The sequence below is a fragment of the Lytechinus variegatus genome, chromosome 8, assembly GCF_018143015.1.
Source record: "Lytechinus variegatus isolate NC3 chromosome 8, Lvar_3.0, whole genome shotgun sequence".
NCBI classification, from domain to species: Eukaryota; Metazoa; Echinodermata; class Echinoidea; order Temnopleuroida; family Toxopneustidae; genus Lytechinus; species Lytechinus variegatus.
In genome coordinates, this window is record NC_054747.1 from 3,760,509 (window position 1) to 3,782,779 (window position 22,271).

General features: G+C 37.0%; 1 protein-coding gene across 3 annotated transcripts in view; it reads left to right on the forward strand.

Annotated features, from left to right (window-relative positions):
- The window catches only part of LOC121419841 (hormone-sensitive lipase-like), a 96,420-nt gene that overhangs the window by 57,515 nt on the left and 16,634 nt on the right, over window positions 1–22,271 (forward strand). For all 3 annotated transcript variants that reach the window (XM_041614302.1, XM_041614303.1, XM_041614304.1), the window contains 2 exons: window positions 8,454–8,639; window positions 13,735–13,896. In XM_041614302.1, coding sequence (XP_041470236.1) covers window positions 8,454–8,639; window positions 13,735–13,896 — 348 coding nt within the window. The remainder of the gene's footprint in view (window positions 1–8,453; window positions 8,640–13,734; window positions 13,897–22,271) is intronic.

The window sequence follows — 22,271 nt, forward strand, 5'->3', positions numbered from 1 at the left end:
GAAAATATAACAATCGGATAATAAAATAATAATAATAATATTGATAATAATAACAACAATGGTTAAGATTATGAATATAATAATGATAAGACAAAGAAAAAGATAAAATAAAAAAGCAGACGAAACAGAAAAAAAGATGAAGGGAGAAGATAATGGTGATCATGGGGGATGGGGTGGGCTAACTTAAGTAATTGGATGATAAATGATAAATAATCTTCATAATAATTGTCGCATACCACCTTGCAAATTTTAATCGAGAAGATTATGATTTCTTGTTCAGAAATTATTACTTGTATGCATTATAACGATATTTTGAAGATTCATGTTTTGGGGGCATACTTTTAAAAGGAAATATCATATTCTTCATTTTTTTTTTCATTTTGCATGAAGAGAAAAACAGAGAGAACAAAATTAAGCAAAATAGGACGACGGGAGTAAAAGAATGAGAATAGGTATAAAGAGAAGATAAGACGACGAAGAAAAAAGGCGAAAAAAAGAAGCACAAGCAAATTCATAACAAGAATAAATAGAAGGGAAATAGAAAGAGAAAACTTAGGAGATGGAGGAGGTGTAGGATTACACAATTATCAGTGAAGAAGAAGGAGGAGAAAATGAAAAGGGAGCATTATAAAAAAGGAAGAAAAAACAAGGAGGATTTCATTTGCAAGAGGAAACAAAGCAAGACTATATCAAGGGAGAAGGGGGGGTCTATAAATAGGAAGTATAAGAACAAAAAGATGAGACAGAGATCGAACAAAAGAAGAAAGGAAATGAGGATGATAAGATAAGAAGAATATCGAAAAAGAAGAATATGAGAAGAAAAGAAATGAGAATAATAATTTTGATAATAATAAGAAGATCGAAAAAGAAGAAAAGGAAGAAGAAAGGAAGGGAGAATATTATGATAATAGTAACATTATGAGAATATTATGATAATAGTAATATCGAAAAAGAAGAAGTCCAAGAAGAACTTCAAAACCCACATCACCAACAATACATTCTCAAAGAAGTCACTCTGTACGGACATAATTATAGCACTGGAGCGACAGGTGAGCTCTGAACTCCGTGCAGCCAAAACAGGAAATGAACTACGCATGCGCGAAAACTATCGATCGATCAATTCACTCATCGTGGATCGCACACACGCTTTTGTAATCAACGATCCAGCTCGCACGCACGGAACAATGGAGCTGTTCGAACTTGACATGGCCGGCTGATTAATCTCGTTTGGGGTGTTAGAACCTATTCTACTATGCCGTCGCGAACGGGTTAAGATTGTCTCTCTAGGTTGTGTCTTGATTGATATACATGATTTACATCCCACTTACCAAGGCATTTAATGGCTTTGAGAGAGAAACAAATCACTTGTGTTTTCCCACCTATCAGAGGAGACATTCCCATTAGACGTGACAACATAGAGCTATAAACATCAAACATCCTTCACAGAAACGAGAGTGTTTCATGAATTCAGTGATTAGATTGAAATTGGAGAAGCTACTAGAATACTTGCAACTGTGGGCAAACTTTTTGGTAAAAATGTCTGGCAAGTGGCAACCCATCCAATGAAATTTATCCAGTGGTCTCTTTCAATTATCACCATCATCCCAGAAACATTTTCATGATGATAACAATGCTACTTAAAGTAAATTTTATTTGATCTTGATTCAATTGAAAAAAAAATTTTAGCTTAAAAATATCTTAGAAAATATATGGCTCATCAAATTGAAAAAAAAATTATTAAATGTGAAATGAAACTTGACTAGTCAATGTGAGGACTGTAATTAAGATGGATGGTTGATTGATCAATATCTGAGACCAGGGCTGGTCCAGGACCATGACGGATAGGAGACCGAGACCTCCCTTCCAAAACAGGAACGGATCTTTATTGTATAGATCCCGATATCTGGTTAGAGTCGAGAATAAATCTTCATCGTTGATCCGTCCAAATTCAGTCAAGCTTTATCTGTCGTCAAATAATGATTTGCCTGGGGATACTTGTAGAAAGAATTCACATGAATGTACTGAACTTATATTTTTTTCGGTATAAACAATCTCTCCCACATGGTGACGTTTTTGTAGCAGCACACGTTCATTAAGATGTTTGAAATGTTGCTCATTTTCTTTTTAAAGATTGTGGTTGATCAAAATGTTATTCACCGCTGGGAAGAGGTGAATATCTCCTTGATGTACATAATGTTTTCGCAACATGAATGTTTTGCCGAGTGTGCATATTCTGGCTGGATGAAGTTGATTAGTGTACCTACATGTAATGTATGATTTCAAGTTTGGTGTTATTGGTGTTCGAAGCACAAGCAGGCAGATCTTTTCTAAATCAATTAGGTTTTGCCTCCTGGTTTTTATACAGGCTTCAGACTAGCGCTGGCCAGCTGCTGATGGGGGTATTGGACTATTGCCAGTCCGAGAGAATAGGAATGTATATATGTACCTCCGACATCTGACTTGGAAGGATCAAATTGGTTGTGAAACAATGAAAATTTCTTTATCTTTAGAACTGCCATACTGATGAATCTCTTCATTGTTAGAAGCACAATTTAGATTGCGTTCGCTAGCTCCAAAAATTAATCTGACAGCTCAGCTATCTAGTGAGCTTCGTTTTGAGTTGGTGTTAAACCTGATACATGTCAACATTGATGTATTAAACACCAACACCTTGAGGTCAACACCAAACTTGAATCCCTTTATTTTTAAGACCTTTTCCTACCAGTCTTTCCATCTGGGTCAATAAAACGTGCGATGACGTGATTTTGCCTCAGCAAAATTCATTCTGGAATGGCTTTTCAAAAACGCTTATAAATTCGGTCTTTTCAGTGGAAGTATATTAAAACAAAGCCATATGTACTAGACAAGACGCATTCATTTCTGACTAGAAAGCAAACTGAAAAGATAGATGTAAGATGTAGTTGCACCGGGCAGATTTCTATGTGTGATCTACTTAAAGGACAAGTCCACCCCAACAAAAACTAGATTTGAATAAAAAGAGAAAAATTCAACAAGCATAACACTGAAAATTTCATCAAAATCGGATGTAAAATAAGAAAGTTATGACATTTTAAAGTTTCGCTTCATTTCACAAAACAGTTATATGCACACCTCGGTCGGGTATGCAAATGAGGGAACTGATGACATCACTCACTATTTCTTTTGTATTTTATTATATGAAATAGGAAATATTTTGATTTTCTAGTCATTGTCATGTGAAATAAAGTTTCATTCCTCCCTGAACATGTGGAGTTCCATTATTCTAACATTTTGTGCTTCAGGCAAGGAGGTCCTAATCATCAAAATTGAAATATTGTATAATTCAAACAATAAAAAACAAAAGAAATAGTGAGTGAGTGACATCATCGACTCTCTCATTTGGATGTAACTGGCTCGTTCATATAACTATTTTGTTAAAAATAAGCGAAACTTTGAAATGTCATAACTTTCTTATTTTACATCCGATTTTGATGAAATTTTCTGCATTGTGCTTGTCTGATTTTTTTCTATTGATTTAAATCAACATTTTCTGAGGTGGACTTAACCTTTAATTTGTCTACATGTACTTTGTTTCATGAGTCTTTAGATTCTCATCTACATTTATGTCATGAATAGCCCTTCTAGGCATTCTAGCTTTGTCAAAATTTGTCAGTGAAAAAAAGGATAATCCCCCAGTTTTTTTTGCCAATTACAATTGCTCTCCAAAGTTAGTGAACCCCAGTTACATTTGAATGTGCATGAAGACACCAATGCTACAATGTTCGGCGAGCCCAGAGAAAGAAACTTTAAAGAATGTAGTATCCTATCAACCTGACTTCACAATTGAATATCTAACTCGTGGCAGAACTTGAACACCTTATTTTTTCATGTTCCTTTTCTGGTGGGGTTGACTTACTTTGTATGAGTACCGCTGTTCATGGCTGCATATAGTATTCAAATTTCCTTCATGGTACTATTGATAGCGAGATTAACTGCTGCTTAACTTCATGTTTCCTTTATTATACACTGACGTAATTGCTCTTGTGTAACACCCTAGTGTTTTGGGAAAAAAATGTTGCCAGTAACTTTTGGTTTATCAGGCTTAATTGATAACATGCATGATGAAGCTGTATTGATTCCTCTTGAATCTCTATGCTATTTTGAAATCTCTAGTGAAACATATCTCCTCTTCTGATGAAGAGATACTTACATGCCTTGGGGATGTGGGTAGAGATTTTGTTGTGATATCCGACTCCCACATACTGACATTTTAATAGTACGCCTTGGATTATAAATATTTAGAGTAGAATCCTAGACTGTCTCATTGTGGTCTACCATGATTTTGGTTTACCAAAGTGTTGTTTTCAAATTGAGATGCAAACACAGGGGGAAAGCTATGGTGTTGAGTGGTGCTAGCGTTAAGAACAACATGAGGTGTTAAAAATACACCATCGAACTTCTCATCGCACCAAATGGTGTTAAAAACTACAGAAAGTGTTCTGACACCAATGGGTGTTGAACGACATGCGCATGCATGTAACACCGTAAATTTTAGCGTTGTAAAATAATTGGTGTGGTGCTCTTTAAACACTGGCGGTGTAGAGTTAACACTAATGTTTTGCAATGAACTTCAAATTGAACACATGGGACCTGAACAAATGTTTGGAACAGGGAGAAAATGATTACATGGGGGCTTGGAATCCCTGGAATGCTCCAAAGAGCACTAGAAAAAAATAGCCCCTCAAATTCTTTTAGGGTCCGATGCAAACTGTAATGAAATGTAGCAAATTTTGATTGGTGAACTCTAAGATCAGAATTAACAAAGGTGGGTTTTAAAACCCTTGGTTGAGTCCACGGTTTATGCAAATTTCCTGTAAAAATTATGCTTAATTTACCAAGTGTATCAAAACTGTCCATTGCTGAAACATGCTTTTGTCACAGTGCGCCAAATTGACGCCTGTTGCAGTGGTAATCCATGCTATTTTATTCATGAGTCCACTGTTTTTAAGTAATGAGTCCACTCTTCAAACAGTGGACTCATGAATAAAATAGCGTATCTAATCATGACAACAGGCATCAGTTTGGTGCACTGTGACAGTAGCGTTCATCGGCATTGGACATTTTTGATACACATGCCCGATACACACTCTTATAGCGTAATTCATACAGGAAATCTGCATAAACCATTGATTTACCGTGGGTTTTCAAAACCACCTTTGTGAATTTAGGCTAAAGAGGTACTTGTAATGCCCAGAAAGTTTTTTAATTCATTTTTGTATGCCAGTCCTCGGACAGGACGTATTACTATCACACTCGGTGTCCATCTGTCCGTCCGTTAACTTTTCCTTGAAAATTCAATAACTTCAGTTTGAATCAACCTAGGCACATATAATTTGGTGTATATGATACTAGCATGGATCCAAGGAATCCTATTGTTTGAGGTCAAAAGGTCAAGGTCACAGTGACATGTTTTCATCTTACCCTTCTGAAGTCCTTGTTTAAGCGATAACTTCAGTTTAACTTAACCCAGGTTCATATAATTTGGTGTGTGTGATACTACCAACATAGATCCTAGCAATTCTATTGATTTTGAGGCCATAAGGTCAAAGGTGAAGTCGCCACCTTCCACTTTTCTTGCTTGACTGATAACTCCATTTTCCGCGTTACAGACTGGCGTATTATGTGCTTGCCTTTATAGCGACACTCTAGTTCTCTCCTGGTTTGACTTTGCCAGTTACATGGAAGTCTATTATGCAATACCAAGTATGAATATTTCATACTTGTGAATTATTCCGAAGGGATTTCAAATAGAGAAATCCTTGTACATGGAAGTGCAGTGCATTTTTTTTCACCTGCAAATTTATGAAAGAAGGCACTGCACTTTGCGTATAAAGTAACAACTGATTAAAATTCCCCAATTCTTTTTGCAAAAATGAATAATTAATCATTCAGGATTGATCAGAGACTATACATTGTAAGCTGATCCTCATTAGTTATTCATGCAATTGATTAGAATTACCGAGTTGAAAGGCAATTCAGAAAAAGAAATGTAATTTGTGTTGATGGCAATTGTGAGAATTTCTAAGGATCATCACAGTCCGCAAACTAAAAAGGCTGTGTTCAAACTCCATCGCAGCACATATATGCTGTCCGTTATAAAGGCTGTGTTCAAACTAATGTTTAGTTGAACAGTGCATGTAAATGCGATTATATCTCAGTTCACAAATAAGGCTACATTTAAGCTAACGCTCAGCTAGATCTTGAATGCGATCATATCATAGTCCACTGATAAGGCTGCGATCGAGCTAATGTTTATTGCAGTCTTTTCACAGTCCACTAAGAAGGCTATGTTCAAACCACAATTTAGGTGATCACAATATATTTTCAACATCAAGTACATGTAGTTAACAGATAAGTAATTTACCCTGCAAAAACAATTTATTTTGAACTGACACCAACGGGTGTCAATTTAACACCAATAGAAATCAGCTTGGTGTTTGCTTACACTGCACATGCATGTATGTAGCACCAAAGTTCTTGTAAGGTGCAGAAGAGTGCTGATCCGGAGACCGCTCATGATTTCTGTGTAAAATGGAATCAGTAATATTCACAGAAATAAAGAAGCCATAGCCACAAAGCAAATTTTCTCTCTGTGTATTTCCACAATTATGTGTTGTTTTCTTTTCTAACCTACGAAAAGCATACTAAACATAAAAAATAGACTCCATTTACCACATAAAATTTACGGAACAGCCTATTCACTTTATAGTAGGTATAAAGAAAGGTTTTAATTTGTACATTTATTGTCTTAATTCCCATTAGAATGGTAGGTTAGTGGATGTTGCTATGGTGATAATGTAAGAGACTGCGGCTTTACCATAAAAGCTGTGCATTTGTTTTTCACACCCACTGTCGTTATAAACCACTAGAAATTGATGGATTGTATTGAAAACAAGATTTGTGAAAAAAAAGAGAGTTTGTCCTCTTAAAAGGACCATTTATTACTGATCTTTTTCAGCAACTCATGTTAAAACAAGTTGTATTGAAAACAAGATTGGTGGAGAAAGTAGATTACCCTCTAATATAAGCGGATGATTTATTATTGACTCTTTTCTCTCTTTTCTGCAGCTCTGTTTTTTAATGTCTAAAAGATATTGACAGATAAGTTGCTATGAATTATGAAGAAAAAAGTCTATGATATCCTTTTTAGAATAGGATCATGTGATAAGGATTGCATTGATGTTTTTTAATCTCCATTTTCTGTTGTTTTTTAGTAAATGATACTGCATTTTTTACTCAATTTTGTGAAAAGAACATTTACATATATTATTGATTTATTTTCTTTCTGCAACTCATGGTAGGAAAGGGATGACTTTGATTGAAAACAAGTTGTGTGAAGAAAAGAGTTAATCCTCACCATAACCACTACCAACCATCTTCATCATCATCATCATCACCACCATTACCTTCATCGTTATCAGCAGCAGCATCATAAACATCATCACCATCATCACAATCAGTCATTCATTCAATTCGGTTTATTATGAAAGACATTGTAAAACAGTCCGAAGACTGACACATACAAAGTTAACAGAAAAAAGGAAAAATACATTAAATTATATACCTACGAATTAACAAAATATAATAAGAACATAATAGGTTAAATATTGCACTCGAGGTTCAGAAATATAATTAAGGGGATAATGCTATATGAAGAGAAAATAGAATGACTGATAAAACACAAAAATATTGGGATATGTTGATTGATTTCAATGTAAACTGAGGGGGGGGGACTTGTAAATTATGAAAAGGAGGTGAAGGGAAGAAAACAATGTCAAAAATCATAATTACCATCATCACCATCATCAACACCATCATCATCATCATCAGTATTATCACCACCGTCATCACCATCTTCTTCATCATCACTAACATTATCATCATTCATAGCATTATAATGAAATCATTTTCCTCATAGCATATTACATCGCTATTTGTTCCTATTTAAAAAAGGAGTTCACCCTCACCATAATCATAACCACTACCAACCATTTTCATCATCTTCACCATCGCCACTTTTATCTTCATCATTATCAGCAGCAGCATCATAAGCATCATCATCACCACCATCATCATCATAATTATCACCATCATCATCATCATCACCATCATCATCATCATTATCATCACCACCATCACCATCATCGTTGTCATCATCATCATTATCATCATCACCATCATCATCATCGTTGTCATCATTATCATCATCACCATCATCATCATCATTATTGTCATCACCATCTCCATCATCATCACTAACATTATCATCATCATCATTCATAGCATTATAATGAAATTATTTTCCTCATAGCATATTTCATCGCTATTTGTTCCTTTTTTTCGTCATCATTGTTACGGTTCCATTGACAATCTCTTAATTTTTCTTTGCTTTTCCCTTTCTCCCTTCTTTACAGGAGATGTGTAACCTGATGGCGGGGTCGGTAGCAGTCAATAAACTAATCCAGATTCAGCCTCATAACTTTGAGATGGAACGCAGCGATGGGGAGGGCGAGACGGCAACAATTACCCCACCCTGCGCCCATACGGGACCAGCACCGGTTCAGATTAGATTACTATGCTTTGTGGAGAGAGAAGGACAGGTATGTTACCCTACAAAAACATTCCCACTTTTCCACAATATGGAAAGTGAAAAAAATCGTACAGAATTTGGAAATAATAATTTAGTAGAAATATTAACAATGGTATTCCAATCCAATCCAATAGTTATTTGATATAGTGCCTTTTCCTTTGGGTTACATCATGCTGTACACACACATACACCAAGGCATACACACACTACACAATGTTTGTGCTTTTAATTTAGAATAATGCAGTTCTTTTATAGTGAAAATCACATGTCATCACTAGTGTACCTATGGGGGGGAAGGGGGGCAGACTGCCCTCCCCCCCACGAGTCACAAATGATCTTTGGCCCGCTTATTTTAACTTAAAGACTTTTTTTTTTGCTTGTCAATTTTTTTTCTGGTACGAAATCCCTTTATTTGTGGTTGATGACCTTTTTTTTGGGGGGGGGGCTTGTCAAATTTTTTGGCGGACGAATTTGCCCCCCCCCCCTGTGGAAAATCCTAGGTACGCCACTGCATGCCATTTAATGTCTCCTCCAAAGGAACTTGAATATCATTACCCTGGCTTTAGCCCAGCAAGCCTTCTACACTTCACAGCACACAAGCATTTCAAGGATTGAATAGCTGGCAGACTCTTCCCAGGTACCCATTTGCCTCTCCCTGGTTAAATAGAGTAAAATGTTGATCAATTCTTGTTGAAGTGAAATTCTGCCATGGCTGAGATTTGAACCCACAACCCTCCAGGCGACCCTCTGTTTGAAAGGCTGGAGATTAATCCACTGGGCCACAGCTCTCCACAAAGATAAAAAGGAAAGAACGCAGAATTCTCAAAATTTCACGAATCAAACACAAAATATGTTTTTACATTTTGTGTGAAGAATCTAAAAAGTTTTACATCATTGGAGGATGTCCTAGTGTCAGTGCAAGAACCCCTTAATCCCATATTTTTGTGCAACGCACCTGTGCAAAATTAATAAATTGTGCAATTAGCTGTTAGTTTGGGTGAACTTCCCCTTTAACTTTGTCTGGTTATTGTAAAAGTGGAAATTTTCGCGAAATAACAGCGTTTAGAGTAAGATGGTATTCCAAGATGATCAGGCAGAAGTTTTTTGCAAAATAGCTGGCAAGAGCAGATAATGAGCCTCATATTCTCTCATCGGGTGAATCTAGAGCACCACCAATTATCGTTTTGATGAAGTCACCCTTGCTTGAAACCAATACTTCACATCAATCACTCCCTTTGTTTGCGACTAATGACAGTTTAATTGTCACTAAATACGTCATTGCTTGGATGTAATGATGATAATATATAAATGTAATTACCTTCGTTTTATACCTTGGCTGTGGTAGCATAAGCTAGTTTAATTGAGCTACTTTAATCAAGAGACGGAGGAGAACGCATTGATAAAAATCTTGTCTGTCTTTTTACATGTTTTGGGGTGCTTTTTGGACAAGCATAGTGTCCATCTTGTAATGGCGGGGGGGGGGGGGAGGGGGGAGATACCCAAGGCTGTATGAAATCAGGTAAATTCTGGTAAATACCAGTCTGCTATGCAGACTCTCTGAATGGCTTGTGAAGCCGGATCTCAGCGTGCAAAGTGCGCTGCTGCTGGTTCGCAAAGCAAACCATCCTGAAAGGGCGAGCGAATCTGCAGCCACAGAAAACCTAGTCTGCTATGCAGACTCCTTGAATACATACACTGCAGATGTGGGTCTACATTTGTAGACTAGGTAAATAATGCCTCTGTAATTTTTTTGGGTGAAATGGGAAATCATTGGAAATATAGGGAAATACTACGAAATAGACTTCTTGAATATTTTCGGGTATTGCTGAGGTATTTCTCAAGCATATTCTTGCATTTGCCCATACATCTTCACTTCAGTAGTACTTCCCAACATTTGCAAGGTTTTTTTTTGTCCCTCATCGGCTGGAAATAACTGAATATTTTGAAAAATAATAAAATGCAAGAAATTTTGAGACGAATGTTCTTACTAATGACCCATGTACAGTCACTATAAAAGCTGTGCTAAAAATAGAATTTACAATTATATTTTTTTAAACAGTTTATAGCCTCCTCTTCATATCATAATGATTGAGAGACTATATATTTTTTTGAAGTGTAATCGTGTTCTATTCTCATTATTGCAAAACAGAGCCGGAATATTGATCTCCATTTTCTGATGTATTGAGTATTACCAGACAGCATCAGATCCAGGGGGGGAGCGCAAACGATGCGCGTCCCCTCTATACTTTAATTTTAGCTAAGATATTGGAAAATTGTCATTTGCCAGCTCTATTTTTTTTTCCACATTCACTCTGTGCGCGCCCCCTTTATTTACAAACCCTGTATCCACCAAAGAATAAGTCCTCTGTCTACTAAATGCACTTCTCATGGACACGTTTCTCCTCAATCTGTTTCCACTTGATGGTAAATCTTCCATTATTTTCACCATTTGCCTGCATTTCCTCAATAATTATAGAATCAGTTTTAAATACTTTCAACAATACACCTACTGAAGCCACTGAAGTTGATGAAATACAGGCACCGGAAAAGTAGCATCAAACTTGGAAATCGAAACGCATCAATCCTAGATGTCTATGCGTAAGATGCCACACGCTTTATTTCAATTAGGCAAATGAGACTCGGCGTGTGCATGCTTGGCTGGCTCTTTCCGTAATTTATTGCTGACTTGTCGCCATGGTAACCGCTAACAATAACAGTCTCGGTGTACGTGCTAAATGAGCGTCAGAGCACTGGATTGTCTGTTGGATTGAAGTTATGTACACCGTGAGAGAGACACAGAGAGAGCACATTTCTAGGACGATATTGACCATGATGGGGAAAAATAACAGCTTTATTTAAGAAGTTAATAAGAAGTGCTCATTCTTTTTTTCAGAAAGCATGACAGAGTAGAAAGCTCTTCATTAAATTATGGCTATCTATTTTATTTGTGTAAAGTGGAGATGCAAGGGAACATTATATTTGTGTATTGATAATAGTTTAAATCCATGAAATGTGAAAGATGAAGTTGATCTACATGTGTAAATATAACAAATGAGAATGGCTTATCAGTGGAAAAAGAATCTCCTTCTCCTCCCCTTCCTAACAAAACAAAGTCATAATAATATGAAATGATGTTGGTGATGACGATGATGATGATGATGATGATGGTGATGATGATGACGATGATGATGATGATGGTGATGATGATGGTGATGATGATGATGATGATGGTGAGGATGATGGATGATAATGATGATGAGGAGGGGGATTATAATATTGATGATGATGATGATAATGATAGAAATAAAATAGAAATAAAATATTGAATAAACATAAAAGTATATGTGCTACCAACTATTGAAATTGTTATATTCTTTACATATCTTTTTGATTGAATCTATGATATAAATCATGAAACCTCCATGAATGTATAAATCACCACCAGAGGCTCTGTAGTTCTTTATGAGTGGAATTTACAGTCCTCAATATTAATACCCATATTACTTTTTGCACAATATATTATTTTAAGGTGCATGTTATAGATTGGGAGAGATGCGATGGTCAGATAGACCTTGAGCGCCCTTTGGGCACAGGTGATGCCCAAACAATAACATCACACTGAGTAGAGAGCCTGAAGCAAAGAAATTATCCAATTATTAACTCTATATAAAGTCATCTGAGCAGGTCTGGGGCCTGTCTTGCAAAGAGTTGCGATTGATCTGATCAATCATAACTATGGACGGCCAGCAACGTCAATATCTATTATATGCATGTTTGTTCAACATATTTTCTAACTCTGATTTATATTCATGCATTCATTGATTTCTTGAAAATTCACTGTGCTTCTCTTTGTTTACCAAGTACGTTGTGCAAATTTCCTGTAGAAAAATATTATGACACCACTGGATTTCCATAGAGTTACGATTGATTGGATCAATCGTAACTCTTTGTAAGACGGGGGGGGGGGAGGTTTTAAAAGGTACTTTCTACTTGGCTTTGAAAAGGATGCCCAATCAATCAAAATCAAGCCATAAAAGCCAATGTCTGTTTTTATGTCTACCATTGGAGGGGATAGGCATATCAGACGTGTGGGTGTCCTTAATTCCTATAGTGAAAGAATTTCTTTTCATTACATTCATCTTCTTTTATGTTTTAATAGTGAAGCTAGGAAACTGTGTTTTTTTTGTAATGATATTGACTGACCTTTAATAGAATAGGCAATGAGATATTGACCCCCCCCCAAAAAAAAAAAACCTACATGTATATTGTATTCACTATTGGCATTACTCTAGATAATTTAATATCTTTGTAAAATGTGTTCTTTTGAGGCAATTATTACATTGCTCTATTCTACATATCAAAGGTTTATATTCCAGCTAGTCAGCTACGATTTATCATTGTATGTTAATTTTGTGCAATGTTAAATTTCTCTTGCTCTCTCTTTCACATCCTGTCTCTTTCTATCACATCCTATCTCTTTTCCCCTGCCTTACTTTTATTCCTTTTCTGCGCTCCCTTTCTCATTTCCTTATTTTCCCCGTCTTCTTTTTATTATTCCCATTTGTCTTCTATCATTCCCTTTCTTTATTTACTCCCCCTCTCTTTCTATATCTCCCTTCTCTCTTACTCTCTCTTCATCCTCTTTGTGTCTTTTCCTTTTCTGTTTTTTGTTTGTTTATTTTCCCCCATTTCTCTCCTTCCCTTTCTCTATCTCTTTTTACATCGCTCATTCACTTCCCCACCTGTCTTTCTATATCTCTTCTCTATGTCTCCGCTCTCTCTCCTTTCTTTTCCTGGTTTCATTTATTTTCTCCCATTTCTCTCCTTCCCTTTCTCTATCTCTTTTTACATCGCTCATTCGCTTCCCCACCTGTCTTTCTATATCTCTTCTCTATGTCTCCGCTCTCTCTCCTTTCTTTTCCTGGTTTCATTTATTTTCTCCCATTTCTCTCCATCCCTTTCTCTTTTTCTATCTTTACATCTCATTCCCTCCCACACTTATCTTTCTATATCTATTTTTTTCTCTCTGTGCTCTAATTCTTTTACCTCTCCATCTGTCTCTCACTCGCTCCCTCTTCTTCCTCTCTCTATTTGTCTCTCTCCAGGGTTGGTTGAATGAAGCTGAAGAGATGGCATTCCAACAGATGGGGAAGAACTCCAAGAAAACAAAACAGAAAATAGAGAAGCCACCCAGTCCAATGTCAAAGGGTCTTCTAATTCACATACATGGAGGTGGCTTCGTAGCACATACTTCAAAATCACACGAGGTATGTATTACATATAGTCCTATTCGCGCCTTAGTTTGTGGCGATTATGTGGAAGTACATGTATGCAGTTGTACCTTAATTAAATATCAGTTGTACATGTCTCATGATAATGATGATGTTCATCCTTCGCTAGCGAAGATGACCACAACTTCAACAATTCCTGTGGGTTCGAAGTTGGCTGAATAAACCAATCTTCGCCAGAAAAAGTCTGTTGCAATGTGGGCAAGCAAAAGGCGACAGTGGGGCAGGTGCAACAATGGTGCTTGTTTTGTCTTAAGGATGCTGGCGTTTTTGTACTTGCCTGTCCACATTTCTTGACTCGTTGCCCGACACACTAGCCCTAACCATGGTGCCTTCGGCCGAACGGTCCTCTGCTAATTCTTCCCAGGTGTCGGGGTTTATGCCACAGCACTTCACTCCATATATAGAGTAACACCAGCATGGCTGTCGATTTTCTGAATTCTGCGATAAAGTGTTTCATGAAAGGACTTGTTGGTCATTTTAGCTGACGAGTCTTGTCTTATCTGACAGTTTCTGCAGTACCAGTTCTCTCGGCCAATGAAAATCAAGGAAATTTGTCAGATCTGACAACTTGTCAGACAAAAATGTTGATGAAACGCTTCCCAGGAACCCTTGCTTGATTGTTTTTTAGGCGGGCACACAGGTACCAGAAATATATCAAATTTCATGGGGTTTTATTTGAACCACTGTTAATTGTCATGGACTCACTCAAATTCAAAGATGAATACTAGTAGTGGTAACGATCTCAAAATGAGTCTATAGAATCCAATAAAATTACCCTCAAAGTGTTTGTATGTAGATGAAAAATATATGTGCTAAATAGCTCAGGAAGTAAATGCGTAATTACTGAGAAATGAGAAAAGATAAGCATGGAATTCCATCAAATGTCAAATATTTTTCAAAGCAATATTTATACACTGTCCCACATTATGCTTTCCTGTGTGAGTGATCATCAGAATCATCAATTTGAGCTAAGATTTCATGATTTGTACAAAGATAAGTTTACATTAATGTACAAGATCTAGATGTATGATAATATTTTGACAATTAACATTGGTTTGAAAGACTTTCTCCAGAAATAATTGTTTGCTGCAACAACAACCTTTTACCTTTATAAAGCAAAAACTAGTCAGAAACCTTCAAAATATTTAATAGATTTTTAGTGAATATCAGGGGAAAATGTTGATTACTGCTTCATTATAACATCCTCTGGTATATTCACATCTTCAGTAGATAGTAGATTTGGGTTTACTGGTTCGTACTGGTTCTTACTGGTTGAAAGTGGTGTAAACTGGTTTTCTACAGTTCTTCAAACAGGCCAGGGATCTCATGTGCCTGCATGTATCCTAGATGCCATCAACTTATCAATTTATTGGGATTACTTTAGCCAGGAGTCCTCCCCCTTAAGCTTTAAATCCATTAAAATGTTCCAGATTTTATCCTGCAACATAATAGAATAGAATAGAGTATAGAAATGGTTTAGATTTATATTAGGCCTCTAGTTAACACATCTCCATCCCACAAAATATAAGTGCAAAAATTGATTAATGAATAATAGGAATGAAATTGACTGATCTTGGTTGTCGACTTGCATTGAGATATGAATACAAAATGCAACCCAGATAGTTTACAAAGAGTGTCAAATCAGATAACGTTCTCAAAGAACTGTATTATGAAGTCGGGTTTATTTTAAACTTTGGTTTTAAGTTGTGGTTTAACTATAGAAAGCCAGTTGTTACATAGATCTCTAACAGTAGAGGTTCAATGTATCAGCTCATTTGACTCCCAAAACAACTGCTTCACAAGATAAGTATGACAATGACAGTTGTCTTCACCATTGAAGAATTACTAAAGAGCACAGTAAACATGAGAAGCATTCACTGTAAACAAAATTTTGAAACGTTTGCCTTCCCGTAATTTTAGCACAGAGTTAGACCATGGTCTAAGTCAAACTGGAATTCAGAATAGAGTTTTAGGAGCAGTGAACGTGCCCTTCATTTCACTCGACTTGTACGTGTACGTACGTCCACATGAAACAGCGCGATAACCAGCGGGTCATGACACGCTGCCGGACCCGGAAGATCTGGCGCACCATCGCCTGGCGACCCGCTCGAGTGATGCGAACGTGCAACTTGTGCACATGTGCCCTTTCACTTGCCATGATTCCTTTTGATACAAGAGTTAGGATATATATCAATGTATATTTTGGAGATCATAAAGCAATTTCAAATATGATAAACATGATGCATCGTACAACTTACATTAATTTTGTGAAAAATCACTGAAAACTTTAAAAGGGAAAGGTTGATCTTCATGCTGGACTTGAACGGTTAAAATGACGTCACTCACGTGCATGTCGTCTATGATTTAGGAGAACCAATTTTGATAGTGGACGTGTGTGAGGACCTGAGGCATATGGCAGGCCAAAAAAGGACGTCATCTCGTACCAGTCCTCTATGTCGACGTGTATTTCTAAAAGTGCTTAGTACGGGCCATTGTGTATTGTTCACAACAGTACACAGAATCATTTAAGTCTACAATGGTTTAAGATATATATTGTGAGGGAAAAGAGAGGGGGGAGAGAGAGGGAAGGGGGGGGGTCGGCCTTAAGGAAGAGCGTGAGGGTTGATAAGAGGACATCATGATGTGGCTGAAAATGAAGACAAGCAGAAAGAAATGTCAAGAAATCTTGAAGTTCTATAATCCTTGTTTGTAATCCACTTGCCATTCCACCAATGACAGGACAAGTACCTGAAACTCAAAGTGAATGTCAAATATACTTGTATATTACCATTAGAACCATTGCCAGCTTTTGCCAATTCAAACTAACTGGATGATCCCTTTATAAAGCCTATCGTGGCTGGGCTGTGCAACCTTGTATCTCAAAATCTAAATATTTTGATGACATCTCAGAATAAGCTAGACTTTAGAGATATAAACATGGGTACACAGCAAAAACTGTGGTGTTAACCGGTGTACATAGAGGACCACACCAGTTATTTTACACCAGTGTTAAATTGGTTGTGTTAGTTTTACACCTATAGGTGTTATTACAACACCTATGGTTGTTACATTTACACTCTTTGGTGTTATGTTCAATCTCTAGGGTGTTATTTTAACACCTCAGGGTGTGGTCCTCTATTAACACCAACTGGTGTCAGTTTTAACACCACAGTTTTTACAGTGTAGCATCCTCCTTTGGCCTCAAGCGAGTTCTTCACAGGTATCAGGAGCTCTGTTTTCAGACAATATGAGACTGCCACCATTGCTATATTTTTGAAAATACAGCCTTTTCTAAGCTGCCCTCAAATTTTTTCATATTTGAAGTAATAGGTTTTATGGGAATGACAGAATTGTGTTATTAACAGTTTAAATTTCATTCTAGGATAGTCTGATTATATAGCCCCTAAATCCTTCTTCCTGTTTGATAAAAGTTTCACTAAATGTTTACAGAAATGAACCCCCCCCCTGCCTGTTTGATTTCAAGATTCAACATGCCTGGGAAGATTTCTCTGTTTTCAATTATCAGCTAAGATTGCATTCTATTGAATTTATATTGAATCATTGACAAGTTGTTTTATTTTTTTATAGGATCATCTGGGAAAGGTTTTTTTTCCTTCCCCCTTCACTTTAAAAGGGAGGGGTTCTGAAGGGGAGAAGAGGAAGGTTGTCAACTTTGGCTAGTCGTAAGGTATGCGGTGACCTTGATTATTAGATATCTCATTTTCTTTTTAAAATTTAGAAAAATGCAGTTGGATTTACTCTTTTTACACAGGAACAAATATTCACTCTTAAATGTCTGACCATTAAAAAAAGTTAAACAAAAAGCTGGGAATCGTTTATTTTGTCCAAAGGCAGAGCACAGGAGTAATTATCAAACCCCCGCATGGAAACCAAGAAAGCCTTCAAGTTTGCTTCTATTTTTATCGACTTCAAATCCCACAAAAATTAAACCAGATCTTGTTATTGATCCATTTATGTCAATATCTGAAGTTGCCATCTTGGTTTTAATCTGTTATACTCCTACACGCTGATTAAATTTTAAACCATCTAATTTCTATCCTAATTCTGCATCCCACTACCTTAATATTATAAGAAAGATTTTCAAGTACATTTCCAGTATTTAGAAAGAATATTATAGTAAAAAAAATAGTTAACTGCAAAGGATTGATCTGCAGATGTTCAGAATTTCTCATAATCATCATTTTCATCACCATCATAATGGTCATCATCATTATAATAATCATCATCACCATCATCATCATCATCATCATCATCATTACCATCATCACCATCATAATGATCATCATCACTATGATAATCATCATCATCATCACCAACATCATCATCATCACCATCATCATCACCATCATCATCACCACCATCATCATCACCACCATCATCATCACCACCACTATTATCATCATCATCGCCATCCTCAAGATCTTCACCATGACCTTCTGACGATCATGCACAGAATAGAACCACAAGCTGCTTGTAACAATGGCATGGTAAGGGTTAACCTACCCCTTGAGCCTGGAGCTATTCCGGTCCTATCATCCTCTTAAACTAGTATCATGTATCAAGCCTCTTAAAGCACTTAACAACACTCTGTCAGACGTACTTAAGAGCCCTCCTCCTCCTGGGATACTATCTGCATCATCCTGCTTGGCTGTGGTTGATGAGTGACCAGCCGAATATTGAATTGGGACTTAACTTTAATCTTGCAAGATTTGATTGGCATTGTTTGAGATTTAAGAAATAAACCTTTTGGATTTAAATGACATCCAGAGTTTGGCTGGTCACTATGATATGCCCATCTGGGCCTAGTTTTACAAAGAGCTGCAATTGATCCAGTTTGAGGCGGGACAGCTCTGTCAGTAGAGCGGGGTGTCCGAATTTGGTCACCCTTGTTAGATTCCCCCTTGGTGCGCCAGTGCTCTGTGGTAAGGCATTGATCCTCATGACCAGATCCCTCAGAGAGGACCTTAAGCTGTCGGTCCTCTGGTTATTTGCTAACGAGCCTTTATGCTTTCTTTATAGCACTCAGATAAAATGTCACCACCATTTACTATTAACCTATCAGCAATAAGTATGCAGGGGCGGAAATCTCTCCCAAAAGGTAGGGGGGACAAGGGTCTGGAAAATTTGACAAGAAAAAAAAATGGAGTAATCTCATCCGAAAACACACGTTTTATTCACATTTTGAGTGATATATATCTTAGCATCAACAAAGACCCAAAATAGTAGAGGGGACATTTGATATTGTGTCCCCCTACTATTTTTAGTAGGGGGACACGTCCCCCCTGGGATTTCCGCCCATGTAAGTATGGAAAGCCAGCAGCATCAACATATAAAAAGCATGTTCAATATATTTTCTTGTTATGATTTACATACTGTGTATTCATTCATACATTCATTGTTTTCTTGAATATTCAGTGTGCTTCTCTTTGTTGACAAAAGACATTGTGCAAATTTTCTTGAGAAAAAGTTCTGACATTGATGGATTTCCATATACTTATGGGATGATCCGATCAATCATAGCTCTTTGTAAGATGGGGGCCTGGAAACCAGAAGTGGTCAGGGTTGTGAGAGTTCTGTCTTATTCTTATTTCAGCTAGTTTTTCTTTCGATTTTCAGCTGAATTTCAGCTCATTTTAACTTTTCTCTGTACAAAATAGTGGGAGCTCTTTCAGTTTGAGCTTTTGTCCAACACTCTTCCGCTTTTTATTTGTGATCACTGACCCCTGATTGGTGTTAAAAATTTACATCCACGGTACACAGATGACTACACTAATCATTGTACGCCATTGTTTAATTCACCCATTGGTGTAATTGTTACTTGCTGTGTTATTTTTAGAAATAAATTATTGGTGTTATTTTCAAACCTTAACAGCTTCACCTGCCTCTGCCTCCCTTTCCACATGAGATTTAACTTGATAGTTACAACGACATATTTCTTTCTCTCCCGAATGGGTTTGTTTATTCCAAATTTTCCTCTGCCGATACTTGAAAACATTTCATCCTCTGGGGCCGTTACAAGCATCACAACATCATGATGACAGCAACACTCTTTCCGGTCTTCTCTGTGCTTTGCTCGAAGGCAGATTTTTTTTTACTGACTTTATTTTGAATTTTAAAGGGAAAGCCTTTTATGATTTTCAGATCAAGATTAAGTCAGTTACAATGGGGGCAGGAAATTGCAGGAGATTTATCACCACTAATGGCTACTACATGAACTATTATCAAAAATGAAAATCCTGAATTCATTTTTTTTTCCTTTCATAAGGCACAGTGAATGACAATGACGATATTGAAATTATAGTGTATCTGATCAAGTAGTTGTGAATAAATACCTGAACACATCTGAAAAAGAGATGAAAACATTTTTTTATTTCTGTGTTATTTTGGCAGGTATCAATTACAAGTTTATGCATTGAGAGAAAATCATCAATCCCACTGTCAAAGAAGAGCCTTGTGGTACACCACCAGCCTAGTCTAATATTTCAGACACTGTGACTTAGATTTTATAGGGGGGGGGGGTTGTTTCACAAATGTCTGAGTGAGATTGAAAATCTCACTTAAATTCCCAGGTTTGTATTATAGTGCATCACTGCATTGGGGAGATCAATCTCGGACGATGAACACTATAGAGAATTATCATTCATCTGGGGTCTGTTGCAGAAAGAGTTGCGATTAAACGCAAGTCAAAAAAAAAAAATGTTGCATATTACTATTATTATTATTAGAGAAGACATCGTACAAATTTCCTGTAGGTAAAATTATGACACTGATGGATTTCCATAGAGTTACGATTGATTGGACCCAACGTTCTCGCCAGGTCCACTCTGACGGTTGTCGGCGCGAAGCGACGCAAGCCGCGCAGCGGCCTCGGTGCGTGCGAAGCACGCACGGGGGGAGGGTTCGGGAGGGGGGTGTCCCCCCTCCTTCGCGAAGCGCGGTAGCTATCGAAAATATCAATATCGACGAGCTTAGATTGCTGCTAAATGCACCACATTTTATGTCTGTTTAATGCTTTTCCGGCCACACGGTTGCGCGAATTGCGATTGAAGCAGAAAGGCAATTACTTAGATCTATAACTTAAAAAGGTGAAAGGAAATGTCGATCTCATTTTATACTTACAGTTCATTAATTTATGCACATTGATGGCATCGATAAATTAAGTCCATTATTTCAATGTTTAGACCGCTACATCCTTGTAAAAGTGCGATTAATTTTGTGAATGCGTGTTGCTTATGTCAATGACCGACTACATCTACGGACCGCATGCGTAGCCCTTTGAGCTTGCGCCGTGTCACGCCCTTACGAAATCCAAGGATTGTTCCGACTTTGTTTGGAAGCCTCGGAAGTCCAAGTAATGGACATCGGTATTCATGAGAAGGGGTCCCCAATTAACTTATATAATTTGCATGAATTTTTGTTTTGTTTATTCAGATACTCTCTGAAACTAACTCTCATAAGATTTCTGTTGATGATGTTTACACTTATACTCTGTTATCAAGATTCTTTTATCACTGTCAATTATTGCTGTGTTTGTTCGTTACTCACCTATAAAATAATGAATGTGCTCATCACGAGCGTGAGAATTATTTTAGTCATTCATAAAACTTTAATATTACGATTTTGTTATTAATTGCGATTTATAATGTTTTGAAAGTATAGGTTAATTGATAGGAAAAATATTTTTAGGTAATACACTATGTAGGCCTACAAATACAGCGTACAAATAAAAAAGAGAGAGGAAGAGGGGGGGGGGGGTTGTAGACGGGAAAGAGCGATAGGGGAGGGGTCGTGGCGTGGACAATGACAAGGGGATATGGAGATCGTGTGTGTGGGATTGGTGAAGAAGTCAATATTCGAAGCGAATATATTTTTTTTAGAATTCTACTGATGATGATGGCTGAATAATCTTTCTTTACATTTAAATTTAAAAAATATTTTCTTGCATGATGAGTGGGAAGATCGAGGTACGTGATTCAATAAATTGCATCAAAATATCACTTTAGGTGAGTAGTTTTAAATTTACAAAAATTCACGTTTTAACAGTTTATTAAAAGTAAAAATATTTTCTTAATCGTAGTATAGCACTCATCCAGCGTAAACAACATGAAGAATATTTGAGGTCACGAAATCAGCTGATTCGCGCTCAAACAACAGGTTAAAAGGTCACACACGTGGCAAACATTCCAGGGTGGGAAATCGGGAAAGTCCGTTCAAGCACAATGATTGGCTCAAGCCCAAGATAATGAATACTAATCAGATCACGTGCCATCGGCTTTGGCGCGTCTCGTTAACTCATTTCATGAATATCATCCACTCGCAGTAATCAGGCT